This window comes from Carassius gibelio, chromosome B12, assembly GCF_023724105.1.
Source record: "Carassius gibelio isolate Cgi1373 ecotype wild population from Czech Republic chromosome B12, carGib1.2-hapl.c, whole genome shotgun sequence".
NCBI classification, from domain to species: domain Eukaryota; kingdom Metazoa; phylum Chordata; class Actinopteri; order Cypriniformes; family Cyprinidae; genus Carassius; species Carassius gibelio.
In genome coordinates, this window is record NC_068407.1 from 144436 (window position 1) to 163225 (window position 18790).

General features: G+C 43.4%; 1 protein-coding gene across 1 annotated transcript; it reads right to left on the reverse strand.

Annotated features, from left to right (window-relative positions):
• Nucleotides 1-1093: 1093 nt before the first annotated feature.
• LOC127968990 (formin-2-like) lies at nucleotides 1094-17979 on the reverse strand. Its single transcript, XM_052570530.1, has 10 exons — nucleotides 17272-17979; nucleotides 16025-16398; nucleotides 11955-12115; nucleotides 10366-10495; nucleotides 9746-9763; nucleotides 9419-9480; nucleotides 5833-7139; nucleotides 5045-5186; nucleotides 3353-3440; nucleotides 1094-1200 (listed from the first exon to the last, which is right to left on the reverse strand). The coding sequence occupies exons 1-10, from the start codon at nucleotides 17952-17954 to the stop codon at nucleotides 1094-1096; spliced, it is 3072 nt and encodes a 1023-aa protein (XP_052426490.1). The 5' UTR covers nucleotides 17955-17979.
• Nucleotides 17980-18790: the final 811 nt, after the last annotated feature.

Below are 18790 nucleotides of genomic sequence, written 5' to 3' on the forward strand. Positions count from 1 at the left end.
GTCATCAGGAGATCCATCACAGCACATATACACACACAGCACTTCAAACGCGGTGATTAGACGCTCTGCATCCCATTTACTGCCTTCTTAAGTGTAAATATAGTTAATATGAAGCAGCTTTCAGCGCTCGGCCTTCAAACACAAACTCAAAGGCAGATATGAAAAGACAATATACAGATACGACACGAGCGGCAGGACTGACATCTGCACACGGGCCAGACTGGAAACTCACTCATAAAAGCAGAGAAAAACACATTAGAGCCATCATTAGGTGCATTACTGCAGTCTGACTGTATGTTTTTCTTTGTTTGTTATTTGAACAGGTCTGGATTCCATAATTACGGCGTGAGCCAGACGAAAACATCTTAATGTTTCTGCCTCCGCCGACTAACAGACTCTCAGATCTCAGAAGAATGAATCTGAAACAAATTTTAGGACGGTTCAAAGTCCTCTAACGATTTGGCACATGATGCTTCAAAAAATGATTTTTATGCAAAAGCATCTCGCATCCTCAAACAAAAGATGTTTTCTGCTGCTTTAATCAAAGCACATGACCGAACGTTCTGCTCAAACAGGGCTATTTTATACACACACACACACACACACACACACACACATTCCTGCAGTGATGTGCTTCCTGAACTGGTTTTTTCGACATGAATATATTTCAGGAGTGTGCATGGGAAGATTTCCATCTTTTCTCTCTCTTAGACTGTGATTAGACGACAGTTCTGACCTGATCAATACAGCTGTGTGTTTTCTGGTATTAAAGGAAAATCTAAATGTTCTTGATTGTTACTGAGAGGTTACTATAACATACCACAAAACTGTGTAAAAACTGGACCTTATTTGGGGCAGAAACTCTGCAAAGTTTCTAAACTAAAATCAGACTGTGATGGGCCATATGGACTACATGACTCTGGATTGCTTTTATTTTCCTCAGTATATTTGAAGGTTTGTGCATTACATGTTTGGCATGATCTGAGGATTCGTTCACGCCTGAGGCCCTAAAAATGTAACGAGCAAGTTTAGTTTTTAAGAGATTTGTTCTAAATATGAGCAAGAGAGAATCTTGGAAAGAAAGCAAGAATCTTCAAAAAGCAAAGCAGCAGAAGAACAGAGAGAAGGATCTGCTTACGTTCTCGTAGAGCGCCTGTAACGTCTCCAGATCAACCACAGTGTTATCCAGATTCAGGATCGCTGCACACACACACACACACACACACACACACACCAATAGAGACGCACATTAGACAGAAATCAGCAGCTGAATCAGCATCATATCCAAAAATGAACACACAAATATCACTAAAGCAGCACATTTGCCCATATCACATCAATCTCTCCTTTCAGAACATCAAACAACTGCATTACTCCATGAAACACATTCCTTTTACATTTGAAAAGGTGAAGTTAAATATTTATCATACTTATTAGTCCCTTTAGATTTCAATGATTAAAATAATTGATTATAATATATATTTAATATTCATAAATATTCATAATAAAGACAAATTAATAAATATATGCAAAAACAAAAAGTAACAGGGCTGAGTCTTCAGAAAATGTAAAGCTTTAAACATTTTACAAATGGCAACAGGGTTGACCATTTCAGCATGCCCTCTCAAATAAAATAAAAAATTATAATTAAAAAAAAGTTTCTTTATTTAATTTTTTTATATTTCCTTGTTTGTTTTTAAATGCATCAAAAAAAGTAAAATGTGGGGCAAAACTTTATTTTATTAATGAGGACTTGATGAATGGTGAAAAATGTCTATGACAAGAGGTCGAGAAAAAAATGTAACTGAAAATTTCAAACTGAGAAGAAAAAAGAGAAAAAGCATGACAGCCTTCAAACACAGCTCTTAAACACGACGCATACGTCTGTGTGATTTTAACAGCTCTGAGTGTGTGTTAGGAAGTGATGACATCACACGTCTGCGTTTGATTTGAGCATCATGACATCATACGACAGTCGAGGCCTGAACTCCTCTCTCTCTCTCTCACACACACACACACACACACACACACACACACGAGAGCATGCAAACGCATAAACACACCGATTAGATAGAAATGAAGTCTTGCTGGCAGAATCAAATAAGCTGGCACTCCACAAATATTTGTGAGACGAGAGACACCAGCTTGTCCCATCCCTACAAAACTCTCATATTACCCTCAATATCATTACAAGTTCACACTGACATATCATTTCACAACTGAAGAGTTCATTTGAAAAAACAGATAACTCAGTTTTTAACAATTTTCAAAAAACATGTTTTATTGTGCATTCAAATTAATCTCAGTTACTTTGATAAGGTTATAAATAACAAAAAAAAAATACAACTAAAACAACTAAAACATGATAACATTATTAAAAAACATTATTTGTGAAAATCTCTTAAATTACAGACATTCGTCTGAATCTTCTGTGAATCCGATTAATTAATAAAAAAATTAAATTAATAAATAAAAATAGAATAAAACATAAAAATAAGTCAATAGGTTTTTAAAAGTTTATAAAAGTCCTAAAATCTTACAATAAAAGAGTTTTAATGACATGAGGCCAGATTTACAGGTGGTTTTAAATATTGTAAGTGTGTGGCGTGCAGCAGGAATGATTCCTCAAAGCATCACTGACAGAAGAGATCAGTAAAAGCATGTGATGTGAATGTGTGAGTTTGTTCATCTGATAAGTGATGGATCTGACCTGCAGTGTATCAGAGCATCAGGAAACCCTCGCTGCCGCCCACAGAACACAGAAGAACACAGAAGAACACAGAAGAACACGTCAATGCCCGGACGCCCTGCATTCAACACCAGAACCAAACGCCAGTGTGGAAAGAAAACAGGAAGCAGCTCGCCAGAACAAAACCCCCAGCTGCACACATCCAGCTCCACCCGCCGCTGACCGCAGACACCGTGATGACCAACATCTAACTCACGCTACAGAGCAGATACACCGCGTCTAGCAGACCTACAAAAGTGCCTCATTAACCTCTTAATTAGCCTTTTTCACAAACATCTACACAGAAATACCATTTGACTTGTTTGTCACTCTTATGTCACTCCGACCGCTGACTCGTGAGATAATACGCTCAACATAACGCCGGATGATTTCTATCCTCATCTCTGACATCCCTTTATATAGAGTCTGTGATCTCCGGAACATTTGAGTGGATCTCAGTGTACCTCGAATCACCACATCATGATAAATTACTTAAAACTGACAACATCTATGACCAGTACATTGAAAAAAATTCCAGTTGTATATAATTCCAGTCGAGTTAAAGCATATTAATCCAGTATTTCCCAGGGAATATAACTCCAACAACAGGAACAGAATACAGACCGTGCTGAATGTCCTTCATGTCGAGATGTAAACTGGACATCAGGATCCCCACGGCCTGAGAACGCTTGGTGTTCAGCAGCTTCACCACCTACGACACACACACACACACACACACAGATATAGATATATAATGGATACATATAAAATACAACCTGACCTCAAGTCTCTTACTGCTTTTCTGCAAAACAAATATAAATCAGGTTAATTAAAGTCACCGTCCTCAAACCCTGGAGGCTTCATGATTAAAAGATGAATTGCTTTCAGATCACGTGATGTCATGATACTCATATGATTGTAATATGAGCATTAGTTCGTGTCAGACGAGTGCGAGTCCGTCATCAGATCATTACAGCATCTGTGTGCGTAATTACAACTATTTGCTCGTTACGTCTTGATTTGAAAAGGAAAGTGTTTCTGGCCAGAAGAACAAAAGCCAATTCATTCAGCTGATCTTTATCCACCGTGAGGACAATGAGCTGCGAGGTGATGGAAACCCACAAACACATCAGACACAGCGTCTCAGAGGAACCAGAGCACAATACAGATCTGGATCCAGCTGATCTGAAACAGGAAGCTGCAGGAGAAATCTTTGTTTTAATTAGACCAAACAAACCAGCTGTAAAAGACGCTCGGTGCTTGTTTTCTGCTGTTGATGACCTTGTTAAAAACTATGCATTGAGTCGAATGTTTTCAGCATCTCTTCCAGATCAAAGCGGAGCTGAATGTGTGACGAGGGCTAAACAGAAGCAGCCGCTGATGATGATGATGATGTTCTGTTCCCTTCAGTGAGACAAATCACCTCCAGACGCCTCAGACATGACCAGAGCAGGTCTGCAGGATTACCATTTCAAACATCAGATCAGAAGAGCCCAGATGTCTTAAATACATGAGACACGGCCTCAGACGCATAAAACATGTCTCCATCAGCCTTCAGACGAGACGCCAAACACCTCAGAACACGATCCGTCCCAGAATGCACCACAACTCGCACCATGGCCACATCTGCTCAGCCGCTTAGGAAAAATCCCTGTGTTATGTAAATGGAGGAGTCGTAAATATGCAAATAGGGAGCGGAACGAGCATTAGTGTGGTTAACCTCAGGTCTGTTCACTCGCGGTCTGAGCGTCATGTGACTTCAGACTCATGGGGGGGGGGGGGGTCTCATATGAAGAAGATTAAAACATGTTAAAATTCCCCCGAACAGTAAGAGTATCTGATCAACTACACAACTCATATTACACTACAAACACTTACAAGTTGCATATACCTTTTCCAAAAAAAAAAAATTCTGTATTGCATAAAGTGCTATAGAAATAAATAGGTGACAAATAAAAAAAGAAAAGCTGAAATCTGTTTATATTGATCTGCTCAACAGGAATCCATCCAGTGGCACTGAGCTCCTACAGTTGAGGAACCTCCCACATACAGACGTCTGACACAGATCTGATAAACCCACGAGCGTTTGGAGCACTTTGCCATATTTATGCGCCTCGGTTCTGCTCTTTACGCTCATATTTCCATTCGGAGCTGGAATCTGGTGCACGGCGGTGCCAAGCGCTTGGCCATTTACTCTGAGAGGAGCCTCGGTTTGTACACAAACGTCAGGACTCAGTCATGGAAACGTCTCGATGCATTCACACGCTCGTAAACTCATCCCGAGCCACAGACATAACAGCGCACATCTCTGCTCACCTGCTTGGTCTTTGACCGGCTGATCGTGTCCGAAAGGGGCTTCTTCTTCTCTTTCACTGCAGTTTTGGAGAAGAGTTCAACAAACTCCTCAAAATCCACGGGTGGCTCTTCGATCTTCTCCCACACGAGAGCATGAGATTCCCTGGAGGGAAATACAGACTTTAGAGCAGAAAAACACCTGCTTTATGAACAACTCCTCAGAGAGAGAAAAAAAAAACATGGCAATCTTTTTACATGAGAAAGAAAGAGAGGAAACAAAAAAAACAAAGAAACAATCAAAAAAAAACTGAACAAAAATATCTAACTCTCTCATTAACAAAATTATATTCATTAAACTCATTGCTGAATTAAATAAAAATAAATAAAATTAAATTATTGTTAATTTATTAAGCATTCATTAATTTATTATTATTTGTTATAAATAAAAAACATTTTAATAAAAAAAATGCTGAAATCAATTTACAGTAATTAATATTGACCGTTTAAGTCATGCTATAGTGGGTGGTGTTGCTAGGTCACTGCATTTGGTTGCTAGGGTGCTCTAGGTATTTTCTTTCTGTCTAGAATGTAAAATGTGTTGTGGTCTGTAGATGTGACTCAGGTTTTCATCTGTTTACGGTTCAGCAGCTGAAACTGGTGCATCTGATCACTCAGATCACTAACTATGAGCTCTAGTGAGCGATGATGATTATTGCCTTATTAACTTTGGTATTCTGGTAATTAGTAAGAGTGGAACGAATCACAACAGCAGCAGAACAAACTGAATAAATGATGTAGAATAATGGTACTTTTTGGTGTGCAGCTGTATCCGGGTCCAGTACAGCGGTTTCATGGGTCTCGGCGGCTCCACCAAGCTTTTGTGAGGCGGTTTCTCCTGCAGTGCTCCTAATGTGTACAGACCCAGCGGGAGCGGAGGAGGCAGAGAACCCAGACCGAAGGCCAGAGGAGGACCAGGAGCCAAGGGTGGAGGACCCGGAGGAGGAGGTGCTGATCCTGCAGTTGAGAGAGGAAGCGGAATTCCTGGTAAAGGAGGTGGAAGAGGAGGCGCATCCATTCCTGGTAAAGGAGGTGGAGGAGGAGGCGCATCCATTCCTGGTAAAGGAGGTGGAGGAGGAGGCGCACCCATTCCTGGTAAAGGAGGTGGAGGAGGAGGCGCATCCATTCCTGGTAAAGGAGGTGGAGGAGGAGGCGCATCCATTCCTGGTAAAGGAGGTGGAGGAGGAGGCGCATCCATTCCTGGTAAAGGAGGTGGAGGAGGAGGCGCATCCATTCCTGGTAAAGGAGGTGGAGGAGGAGGCGCACCCATTCCTGGTAAAGGAGGTGGAGGAGGAGGCGCATCCATTCCTGGTAAAGGAGGTGGAGGTGGAGGCGCAACAATTCCTGGTAAAGGAGGTGGAGGAGGAGGCGCATCCATTCCTGGTAAAGGAGGTGGAGGAGGAGGCGCACCCATTCCTGGTAAAGGAGGTGGAGGAGGAGGCGCACCCATTCCTGGTAAAGGAGGCGCAGGAGGAGGCGCATCCATTCCTGGTAAAGGAGGCGCAGGAGGAGGCGCATCCATTCCTGGTAAAGGAGGAGGAAATGAACTGCCTGGAAGAGTAGGTGGTGCTGAAAGAGTGCTCATTCCTGGAAGCGGAGGTGGAGTAGGAGGTGAACACATCCCGGATAGAGGAGGAGGTGGTGGTGGTGGTGGAGGCACTGAAATGCCTGGCAGATGCTGGCACATGCACACAAACACTTGAGAAGCATTCTCAGTTCCTGATGGCAGTGAGGAGTCACTCCTCCCCGGTGCCTGCGCCTCCACAGGAGGCAGTTTAAACCTAAAGCTCTCGTCCATAGGAGACGTCTGCACTGACTTGGCCTCCAGGGGCAGCAGCGCAGTGATTTCTGTCTGCAGGTCCACATGGCAGACGTCTGGGAGGAGACGCTCCTCTCCTCCACACTCCTGGTCTTGTGTCTGCACCTCCCGCTCCAGCAGAGGCTGCTGTTTCTCCAGCTCCGCGATCTTACAGCGCAGGTCTTCGATCGTCTGCTCCAGCTGCTCGATCACGCAGACGTGCTCCTGCTTCAGATGCACAGTCTTTATCACCGACTCCTCCTGCAGAGACAGAGACAGGCGTGATGAAAAGCAGACGAATGCCGCAGACAGTAAGAGACATAAATCTGAGTTTTTTCATCCACTGGATTCCGCGAAGTCACTCGCGTTCGTGTCATGCGGTTAAACGTGTTTCCTGTAGGAAGAAACAATGCTGAAGCATGGACATAACTGATGAGGAGCAGCTGCTTTCAGACTCAAAACACAACAATAGATGCCTACAGTCCTCTGAATTCAACAGACTCCAGGAGAGACACCCCACAGGACCTAATAGAGAGCATCATACATGAATGTTTAATGAGAAACACTGTGAGAGAATGCATGGAGAGAGAGCATCACCCTGCTCGTTTCTTAGTGGCTCTGACAGAAGTTTTCAATCAGTATGGACGATGCTAGGCTAATTTAGCAGGAATGCTTATACAAATATATTAATGCAGTTTTCATAAATATAAAATGTGTAATTTTATTGCATATAAAAGTAAAATATTGACATTATTATATAAAATAAATAGTTATTCATAAGCATTAAAGAATAAAGGTTTTAATATTTATATATACAATTAATTGTTACTTAATTGTGAATAGTCAATTGCTAATTGTGTATAAAATGCTTAATATATTATAGTAATCAGGAATATTTAAACATCACTTATTTATATAAACCTATTAAGGCAATTATTAATCAATAATTATATGCATACAATTATCATTAATAATGTTATAATAATTTTTATTATATTTTATAAAGGTTCATTTAAAAAAATCAAAGCACCGTCAATCATATAATATTATGTAATTTAATAGATTTAATATTATATATATAATGTAAATACATTTATATGATTAATTATTTATAATCATTATTCATAAATATTAATATATATAATATTGTATAATGTAAATGTTAATTTATACAATTATTCATATTTAGTCATTGTTAACTGTATATAGAGTTTTTTTTTGAAAAAATATAAATGTAACATTTATATTAATACAATTATAAAATTAAATTATATTTTATATAATTATAAGCGGTCAGCCTGTGGCTCTGATAAGGCACTACTGAAGCACAGGTTTCTTTAATAGCGGCCTTCGGCTCGTCTGAATTGTCGGATCTACTTTTTGGTAGCCCTTTTCCTGAAGACGTCTGAGCATGTGACTCTTGAGGCACTCCAGCTTCTGTGAAGCTCTCCCAAGTGTTTGAATCGGCTTTGTGTGACCGTATTCTCAAGCTTGCGGTCATCCCTGCTGCTTGTGCACCTTTACCTACCCACTTTCTTCCAGTCAACTTTGCATGTAATATGCTTTGATACAGCACTCTATGAACAGCCGTTCTTTCAGTAATGACCTGAGACTTACCCTCTTTTGGAGGGTGTCAATGATCGTCTTTTAGACCATTGCCAAGTCAGCAGTATTTCCCATTATTGTGGTTTCACAAAACAAGACATACCTTTCAACTTATACTGTATGGAGATACTGGATTTTTGACTTTCATGTGCTGTAAGCTGTAATCATCAAAATTAAAACAACAAAAAAATAGATACATGTAATGAATCTACAATATATGAAAGTTTAACTTTTTGAAATGTTACAAAAAAACATTCACGATATTCAGATTTTTTAAGATACACTTGAGTGTGTGTTTACATACACAAACATATACATACTCACACACGTATATACACACACTCACACACACGCATATATACACACACTTTAAAAAATATAAATACTGCATTTACATAATGATACTATATTATGCATATAATATATAATATACTGAATATAATATAATACACTGTTGAAGTATTATTGGAACAGAAGGTCCACTAGCTTCCTATGCTCTTGTAGTAAAGGTCTGATGGACTGAAGTGTGCAGTGATGCTGCCCTCTGCTGCTAGTGCACACTACAGCACACTTCTCCTGAAGCACAGATGTTTACTTCCTGTTTCTGAAATCAAACTAACCATTAAACATTAGTCCAGCAGCAAGGCATCGAAACAAACACAACCAGCCCAGTAACCTGCGTGAGTCAATATGGATACTCAGACGAACCCATCGAGTAATGAATGAATCATGAAACGCATCCATCCATCAGCGCTGAGAGAAACACTGAAGACCACAATACTTCATTCAGATTAATCAGAAGCACTTAAATATTATAAAGCACCGTGGTATTACCATGTTTCTCAGACAGGTTTAAAATATCACAATACAGATGTGATGAGGATGTATTTTAAAAAAAAACCCCAAAGGGTCTTAGAGAGATGAATGAGACTCACCTCAATTTGCTGGATTTCTTCTTCCTGATGTTTTTTAAGGTCTGAAACGACGGCCTGATGCTCTGAAACACACACACACACATACACACACACACACACACACACTGTAAAATCTACAGGAAATACTAGTCTGGGAATATGAACGAAGCTTCAGAACAATCATCGAGGACGATGGGCTGAAAAACCTGATGTAATTATGAGAATGTGATCAGTGCTGATTGATGGAGGGAATAAAGGGCTTTAATGTTTCTGTAGTGAAGCTCAGCCAGTGACGCAGGTGAAATGAGGTGAAGCCCCTGAAGACAGGTGTGTGATCGAGATACTCACCCTCCTGCTCCTCGACCGCTGCAAAAAAAAAAAATAATCTCATTTAGAAATTCAGATCCCAGTGACTTTCCAGACTCTACAAATGCAGTAATCCTGTTTCTGAAGATGCAGCGAATGTGAAAGATGGAGCTTGATTAACATCAGCTGAATGCTAAAGAGAAACTGAACATATGAACCCAAGATCGTCTCTATAACACATAAATCTGAGAACTAACAGAGAGCAGGATGAGCTTTCGGAACGAACAGAGACCTGAAGTCCTGAAACAAACACATCTTAAGAGTCAAGACTCAATATTATACCAGCAATTTCATTGATTTGGGGGGTTATATATGAGATTTTGTCTATAAAAAAACAAACAATTGCATTGCATAAAAAAAAAATGAAAAAAAGTTATATTTCTAACAATAACTTGTTGAATGCTTGAGTTTGATGAATGCAGACAGAAATGCACTTTTTGTAAAAAAACAAAAAAACAAAACATATATATATATATATAATAGTTTGCGTTTATTTAGTGGTGTGCTGCAGAAATCACTCAAACTGTGTCACACCTTTACAACAAGCTGTTAACAGAGGAGAAGATGAAGAGGACACTGAATAATTAACTCTGTGTTCATACCGTCCTCTGTGTGTTTGGGCTGGGGCCGGTCCTGGGCTCCGGGTCTGTTCTGGGGCCACAGGTTCTTCAGGTGTCCCTCCAGAGACGGAGGAGGCTGACTGACCGCTGCCCATGTGTACAGCTGACCGGTCTGCAGACACAGGAGGAACGAAACACAGCATCAGATCTGCAGCAGCGACACAGATCACTAACAAATCACATTATCAAACCTCTGAGAATCACATCACTGAATTCAACTTAAACTTGACTCTTTACTATTGTCCTTCTGCATTATTACTGACTGACACAATATTTTCCTATTGTAATACTCTAAAACTGCTCTGACACAATCTGTGTTGTTTAAAGAGTGCTTTATAAATAAAGGTGACTTGACTTGAATCGCAGTGCTGTTATCATTAAATAAAACCACTGAAAAACATGTTTTCAGCAAATAGTTTGTAGCTAATGCAACATTTCTAGTTGAAGTACTAACATTATTCAATTTTAAATGAAATACAATTAAATGAAAGTAATAAACAAAGTGTATTAAAACTAATAAAACTGACAAAACAACAACTGAAATGTAAACATATACGATAAATAAATAACTAGTCAATTAACTGTGACTCAGATGCATGCAGTTACAGACATCCATCGTCTGCTGATGCTGCGGATGCTTTATGACACAAACACCTCTCGCTCAACCCGGCAGCACACAGAGAGAGAGACTGATGACATCACTCCCCAATGAAGACACACCCTAAAGCGGTCAAAAGTGCCCGAGCCAATCAGAGAGCCCGAATTTACAGAGCCAGGACTGTAAATAATTGACACACACTGCAGCAAACACACACCCTAAAATAAACACCGGTCAGCGACTGCTGAAGAGATTCATCAGTGATCACAAGCTTTCCATATGGTTTGGAAGAGTGATGATGTTGGAGGATAAAAGAGTCCATGTGAAATCTTGTGTATGTAAAATCACTAAACCTCAAAATCAAGCTGTGGTTCTGGAGTTATCTGATGAGCTGTGGCCACCAGCAAACAAATCTCTGCCAGCTTATTCATACGTTATATGGGTTTATAGCGACGAAAACAGGTGAAAGATATCAACATTCATTTCCTCTCTGCATCCCAGCAGTGTCCAGCAGCAGATGGCGCTCTGACTCTTATGAACCAGCCTAGTCTTGATAAGAGCCAATCACAGTGGAGCAGCAGATCACATGATGCCAACCTCAGCCAGTAAGAACAAGGACAACAATACCCCATGTGTGTCCTTTCATTATAGTGTGTTTAAGAACTACATGCTAAACTTCAGTATTACAGTGCTGGTCAAAATGATCAGAACACTAGTGTTTCCAGCAGATAAAACTGGTTTGAAGTCAGTTATTTCTATCTTTCGCACAATGAATGTTTGGAAATGTAGAGTGATATTTGCTACTGACATAATATAGACATAACGGACCAGTTTTAGCTGCTGGAAATACTAGTGTTTTAATAATTTTACATAAGAAGCCACAAAATGTAGGACTAAACCATGCTGCTGCACTGATCGGACTCAAATTGGTCTTTTAAGAACAGAAGGGTTAGTGAAGTGAACCAGGACTCACGTCAAACTCGGGCGCGATCGGTCCGCTGCTGTCGGGGTCTCTGAAGCAGCCGCTGAAGGGCAGCAGGAGGCCCAAGGCCAGGATCCTGGAGCACACCTTCTCCACCTCCTCCGGCTCTCCAGAGTCCTGCTGCTGGGAGAAGCGCTCCAACAGAGTCCGGCCTGCACACACAGCCCTCACGCTCACTACTGCGCACACCGTCCTCACACTCACTACTGCGCACACCGTCCTCACACTCACTACCGCGCACACCGTCCTCACACCCACTACCGCGCACACAGCCCTCACACTCACTACCGCGCACACGGCCCTCACACTCACTACCGCGCACACCACCCTCACACTCACTACCGCACACACGGCCCTCACACTCAATACCGCGCACACGGCCCTCACACTCACTACCGCGCACACCGTCCTCACACCCACTACAGCGCACACCGTCCTCACACTCACTACCGCGCACACCGTCCTCACACTCACTACCGCGCACACCGTCCTCACACCCACTACCGCGCACACCGTCCTCACACCCACTACCGCGCACACAGCCCTCACACTCACTACCGCGCACACGGCCCTCACACTCACTACCGCGCACACCACCCTCACACTCACTACCGCACACACGGCCCTCACACTCACTACCGCGCACACGGCCCTCACACTCACTACCGCGCACACCGTCCTCACACCCACTACAGCGCACACCGTCCTCACACTCACTACCGCGCACACCGTCCTCACACTCACTACCGCGCACACCGTCCTCACACCCACTACCGCGCACACAGCCCTCACACTCACTACCGCGCACACCGTCCTCACACTCACTACCGCGCACACCGTCCTCACACTCACTACCGCGCACACGGCCCTCACACTCACTACCGCGCACACCGTCCTCACACCCACTACAGCGCACACCGTCCTCACACTCACTACCGCGCACACCGTCCTCACACTCACTACCGCGCACACCGTCCTCACACCCACTACCGCGCACACAGCCCTCACACTCACTACCGCGCACACCGTCCTCACACTCACTACCGCGCACACAGCCCTCACACTCACTACCGCGCACACGACCCTCACACTCACTACCGCGCACACCACCCTCACACTCACTACTGCACACACGGCCCTCACACTCACTACCGCGCACACGGCCCTCACACTCACTACCGCGCACACCGTCCTCACACCCACTACAGCGCACACCGTCCTCACACTCACTACCGTGCACACCGCCCTCACACTCACTACAGCGCACACCGTCCTCGCACTCACTACCGCGCACACCGTCCTCACACTCACTACTGTGCACACAGCCCTCACACTCACTACCGCGCACACCGTCCTCACACTCACTACCGTGCACACCGCCCTCACACTCACTACAGCGCACACCGTCCTCGCACTCACTACCGCGCACACCGTCCTCACACTCACTACCGTGCACACAGCCCTCATACTCACTACCGCGCACACCGTCCTCACACTCACTACCGCGCACACGGTCCTCACACTCACTACAGCGCACACCGTCCTCACACTCACTACCGCGCACACAGCCCTCACACTCACTACTGCACACACGGCCCTCACACTCACTACCGCGCACACGGCCCTCACACTCACTACCGCGCACACCGTCCTCACACCCACTACAGCGCACACCGTCCTCACACTCACTACCATGCACACCGCCCTCACACTCACTACAGCACACACCGTCCTCGCACTCACTACCGCGCACACCGTCCTCACACTCACTACTGTGCACACAGCCCTCACACTCACTACTGCGCACACGGTCCTCACACTCACTACCGTGCACACCGTCCTCGCACTCACTACCGCGCACACCGTCCTCACACTCACTACTGTGCACACAGCCCTCACACTCACTACCGCGCACACAGCCCTCACACTCACTACCACGCACACGGTCCTCACACTCACTACAGCGCACACCGTCCTCACACTCACTACCGTGCACACCGCCCTCACACTCACTACAGCACACACCGTCCTCGCACTCACTACCGCGCACACCGTCCTCACACTCACTACTGTGCACACAGCCCTCACACTCACTACCGCGCACACAGCCCTCACACTCACTACCACGCACACGGTCCTCACACTCACTACAGCGCACACCGTCCTTACACTCACTACCGTGCACACCGCCCTCACACTCACTACAGCGCACACCGTCCTCGCACTCACTACCGCGCACACCGTCCTCACACTCACTACTGTGCACACAGCCCTCACACTCACTACCGCGCACACCGTCCTCACACTCACTACCGCGCACACGGTCCTCACACTCACTACAGCGCACACCGTCCTCACACTCACTACCGCGCACACAGCCCTCACACTCACTACCGCGCACACCGTCCTCACACACACTACCGCGCACACCGTCCTCACACTCAATACCTCGCACACGGCCCTCACACTCACTACCGCGCACACCGCCCTCACACTCACTGCCGCGCACACCGTCCTCACACTCACTACCGCGCACACCGTCCTCACACTCACTACCGCGCACACCGCCCTCACACTCACTACAGCGCAGATCGCCCTCACACTCACTACCGCACACACCGTCCTCACACTCACTGCCGCGCACACAGCCCTCACACTCACTCTAAAACTCTAATAGTCTCTGAGCCTGTCTATTATCAGTTGAATATGTCGAGGCTGAAAGTATTAATGAGTGTGTGTGATACTGTGATACACTGTGTGTGTGTGGGGGGGGGCTGTTTTCTGCTGATTTATGAATGAGTCACTTCTGCAGTGCTTCCGCTGGAGCTTTATCTCCTCACTGTCTCAACATCCACATTAAACTCACAGAGAACACAGAAGTCATTAGTCTCTATAACACTTTCCTGTCAGCGCAACATTTGATTAAGATCCTGAGTCCTGACCCTTCACCTCACTGTAATATTAGCAGACGGGCTGCTCTGAGATCAGTTCCTACAGTCACACACATTCACCAGCCTGATTATCAACAGCTCATTAACTTCATTAGCATATCAATAAGACCAAAGATGAGCCACACGCTGGCAGAGAGCCAATGAGAAACAAAATGAAGTGCATCATGGGAGATGTAGTTCTGCCCATTAAACAATCAATCAACACATCTGTTCAGATGAATGTTATAAAAGTGATAACATCGTTGTTAGTTTGTAATAATTTGATCAGACAGACGCTGGATGTCAGCATGAGGAAACGCATCTAAAACACAGCGATTACACAACTAATATCTGCCAGTTCTTATGCAGAACAGAATCAGTTCCTTAAAAACCACTGGAACTAAACGATTCATGAGTCTCGTCTCGATCTACAGCAACAGAAATTAGTGATTCTCTTGAGCGGATTCTTTTTAATGAAGCAAACAGAAGGTTGGTTTGTGAGTAATTCTGTCAGATACAAAAGAAAAAAAAAAGCTTTGGTTGGGGGATTTAAACTTTTAAAGGACTGGAAATCTGGAAACTACAGTGCATGTTTAATTCAGTGAGTGGCATAATAAATAAACATTACTTTGTGTATTAATAGTGAAGTAATAGAGATACTATTATATTTTTATTATTATATTTTCAGTATTCACTTTAATTTTAGTTCAAGGTGGTTTGTTCGGAGGACAATATCTGTCTGAGATACAACTATTTGAAAATCTGGAATCTGAGGGAGCAAAAAAATCTAAATATTGAGAAAATCATCTTTAAAGTTGTTCAAATGAAGCTCTTAGCAATGTATATTACTAATCAAACATTAAGTTTTGATATATTTACAGTAGTAAGTTTACTTAATATCGTCATGGAACATGATCTTTACTTAATATCCTAATGATTTTTGGCATAAAAGAAAATTGATAATTTTTTTTTTTTTTGCCTATTGCTTCAAATATACCCCAGAGACTCAAGACTGGTCTTATGTTTCCTTCAGTTTTAGTTTGTGGTTTAAACTGAATGGAAATGAGGAGTGATGCCTTGGCTGCATGTGTAATGACATTCACAGCAGTTGAGATGCAGTGCAGAGCTGACCTGTGAACACCGGCTGGAAGCTGCATGTGGAGCTGTGATTGGTCCGGAGCTCCTCAGTCCAGTCTGCGGAGCGGCTGATGGAGCGGCGGGTGGAGCTGGTGGTGCTGATGGAGCGCTGGCGCTGGACACAACTCCTCTCTGCCCTCTCCGGTCCGCGGCGGGTGGACAGTGGGCTGTTGGACGGCGAGGGGGAGGGCGAGCTCAGCTGGCGTGTGGTGGTCTTGATGTAGGACGTGCTGATGGACGGATAGGGCTTGACCGCAGACTTCAGCAGCCGTGTGGCCAGAGGACTCTCCGGAGCGAAGGAAACGCTGCTCTTGCGCCTCTGGACGAGCTCCTCGATGACGGTGACACACTCCAGCGAGCCTGTGGACCTGCTCCATCACCGCAGAAAACATAATCATGATTATTTAAGTTAGTACTCATGAGTATGAGTGGGCTATATGAACAAAACTTTAAATGAGTGATTTATTTAAAGATATACACTGCTGGTCAAAAGTTAGGGATCAGAACAATTTTTTTTTATTTTTACAGGTGTCTCTTCTGCTCATCAAGGCTTCAATTATTTAATTAAAAAAACAGGAACATTTTTTAATAATCTGAATATTTATTCTAATGTAAATCAGCAGTTTTCTGTGTGAATCTCTGTTAAAGTGTAATGTATTTCTGTGATGCTCCGCTGTATTTCCAGCATCATTCCTCCAGTCTTCAGTGTCACATGATCTTCAGAAATCACTCTGATATTATTATCAGTGCTGCTTAAGATTGTTTTGGAACATGTGATACTTTTTTTCTGGATAGTTTGATGAATAAAAAGTTAAACAGAAGAACATTTATTTAAAACAGAAATCTTTTCTAACAAAATACACTAACGTTTAAAAGTTTGGGGTCAGTAAATTTTTGTTCATTCTATCTTTGAAAGAAATTAAAACTTTTATTCAGCAAGCTTATGTTAAGTGTTAAGAAGTGATAGCAGAGATTTACAAGATTAGAAAGATTTATATTTTGAATAAATGCTGTTCTTTTTAACATTTCATTCATCAAAGAATCCTGCAAAAAGTATCACAATTTCCCTGATAATTCTAATAATAAATCATCGTATTATTCTGATTTCTGAAGATCATGCAACACTGAAGATGGAGGAATGATGCTGAAAATACACTTTACCACAGATTCACACAGAATGCGTCATTAAAGAGTTAAGAGCAGAACTCAGCTTTGGTCCTCAGACACTTGGACAGCTGTACCTGAGGTCAGACGGAGGAGATGGCTCTTCTTCTTCCAGGTGTGTGTCTGTAGGAGCCACAGCTGGAGACACAGGGCCCTCGGACTCCTCTGTGACCGTCTCCACAGCTCCCGGAGACTCCTCTGAGATCCCGTTCACAATCCCGTTTGTTTCCTCTCTGGGAATGGCTTGTAGCTCGGTGAGCGGCTCTGAGTCGGGGGTGTGTCCGGTTTGATCACGGTGCCAGGGGATCTGGACGGAGCCGAGCATCACGCCCTGCTTCAGACGGATGGCCTGCTGGATGTCAGCCAGTAAATCCTCCTGCTCTGCGGCCGAGGGGAGGCTGTACATGTCCGTGTCGGATCCGGAGCTCGTCACCTTCTTCTTCTTCTTCTCCTCCTCCTCCTCCTGGGGGCGAGGATGCTCGGGCTCGGTGTCCGAATGTCCCAGCTCATCCCCGGAGAGATCAGGCGTCTTATTACACAGTGACGGAGCGCTGTCCAGCTCATCCAGCGATGCATCCTCCTCTCTGGATCCGCTCAGGAAGCTTTTAGTCTTGCTCTGGCTCTTGCGTTTGCGTATGTGAGGGAACACTGAGGATCTGTCGGATCTGTTTTTCTTCTTCCCTTTCTTTGTGCCGTTGTGAGCCGTGTTCTCGTGCGCTGCACCGTCGGAGCGCCTCGGCTTCCCGTCCTGATTGCCCATGATGAGGAGCGGCTCTCTCACGGCATCACGGCGGGTCTGCGTCTGCGCATCCGCCTCTCGACTCTCTCTCGGAGCTCTACACATGGAAGAATACATAACTACTATGACTAGGCAAGAAACTTTGCCTCTTTTTTCAGCTTTACACACAAATCCAAGAATTGCACACAACATGCAAAAAAACTAAAATCTCTTGTGAAATGAAGCACTGTTCAAAAAATCACAAACACATCTCAAAAGCAAACATTTGCAAACATCTTTGCCATAATATTAATTCTGTTAGATGTGTGTGTGTTCATAGAGAATTGAGTTGTGTTCTGCAAAAAGTGTTTTATGAAATTGAAACCTGAGTCAAAGTCTGCTGATCAGTGTGTGGTTTTGTAGATCTGGTGTGTGTTTCTGTTTGAGAGAAACTGTGTGACGAGGAAAGACTGTGTGTGTAAGCAGATGAAAAACAAAACTGTAATGCACTTTTACACAGAGAAAAGTCAAATATGATCTAAGCTTGTTTAAATAACCCCAATAAATGTGTGGTATAACATTAAAAAAATCTTAAAATAAAATATAAAATAAAAAATTGAAAGACTAGGAAGGCGTTTGTTTTCATACATATAAAATAAGTCACTTTTGTATACAAAAATAAATAAATGTCAACATGTATAATGTTATTATTTTCTATTTTTTACATTTAAACAACATTTTCTATAATCATTTTATGCCATGCAAAACTCCAATGTCTAGTGTCTTTCTTTTTCAATCTATTTTATTGTATTTCTGTATGTGTGTGTGTGTGTGTGAATACTTTTACAATAATATCAGTAAAATAAAATAATAATAAT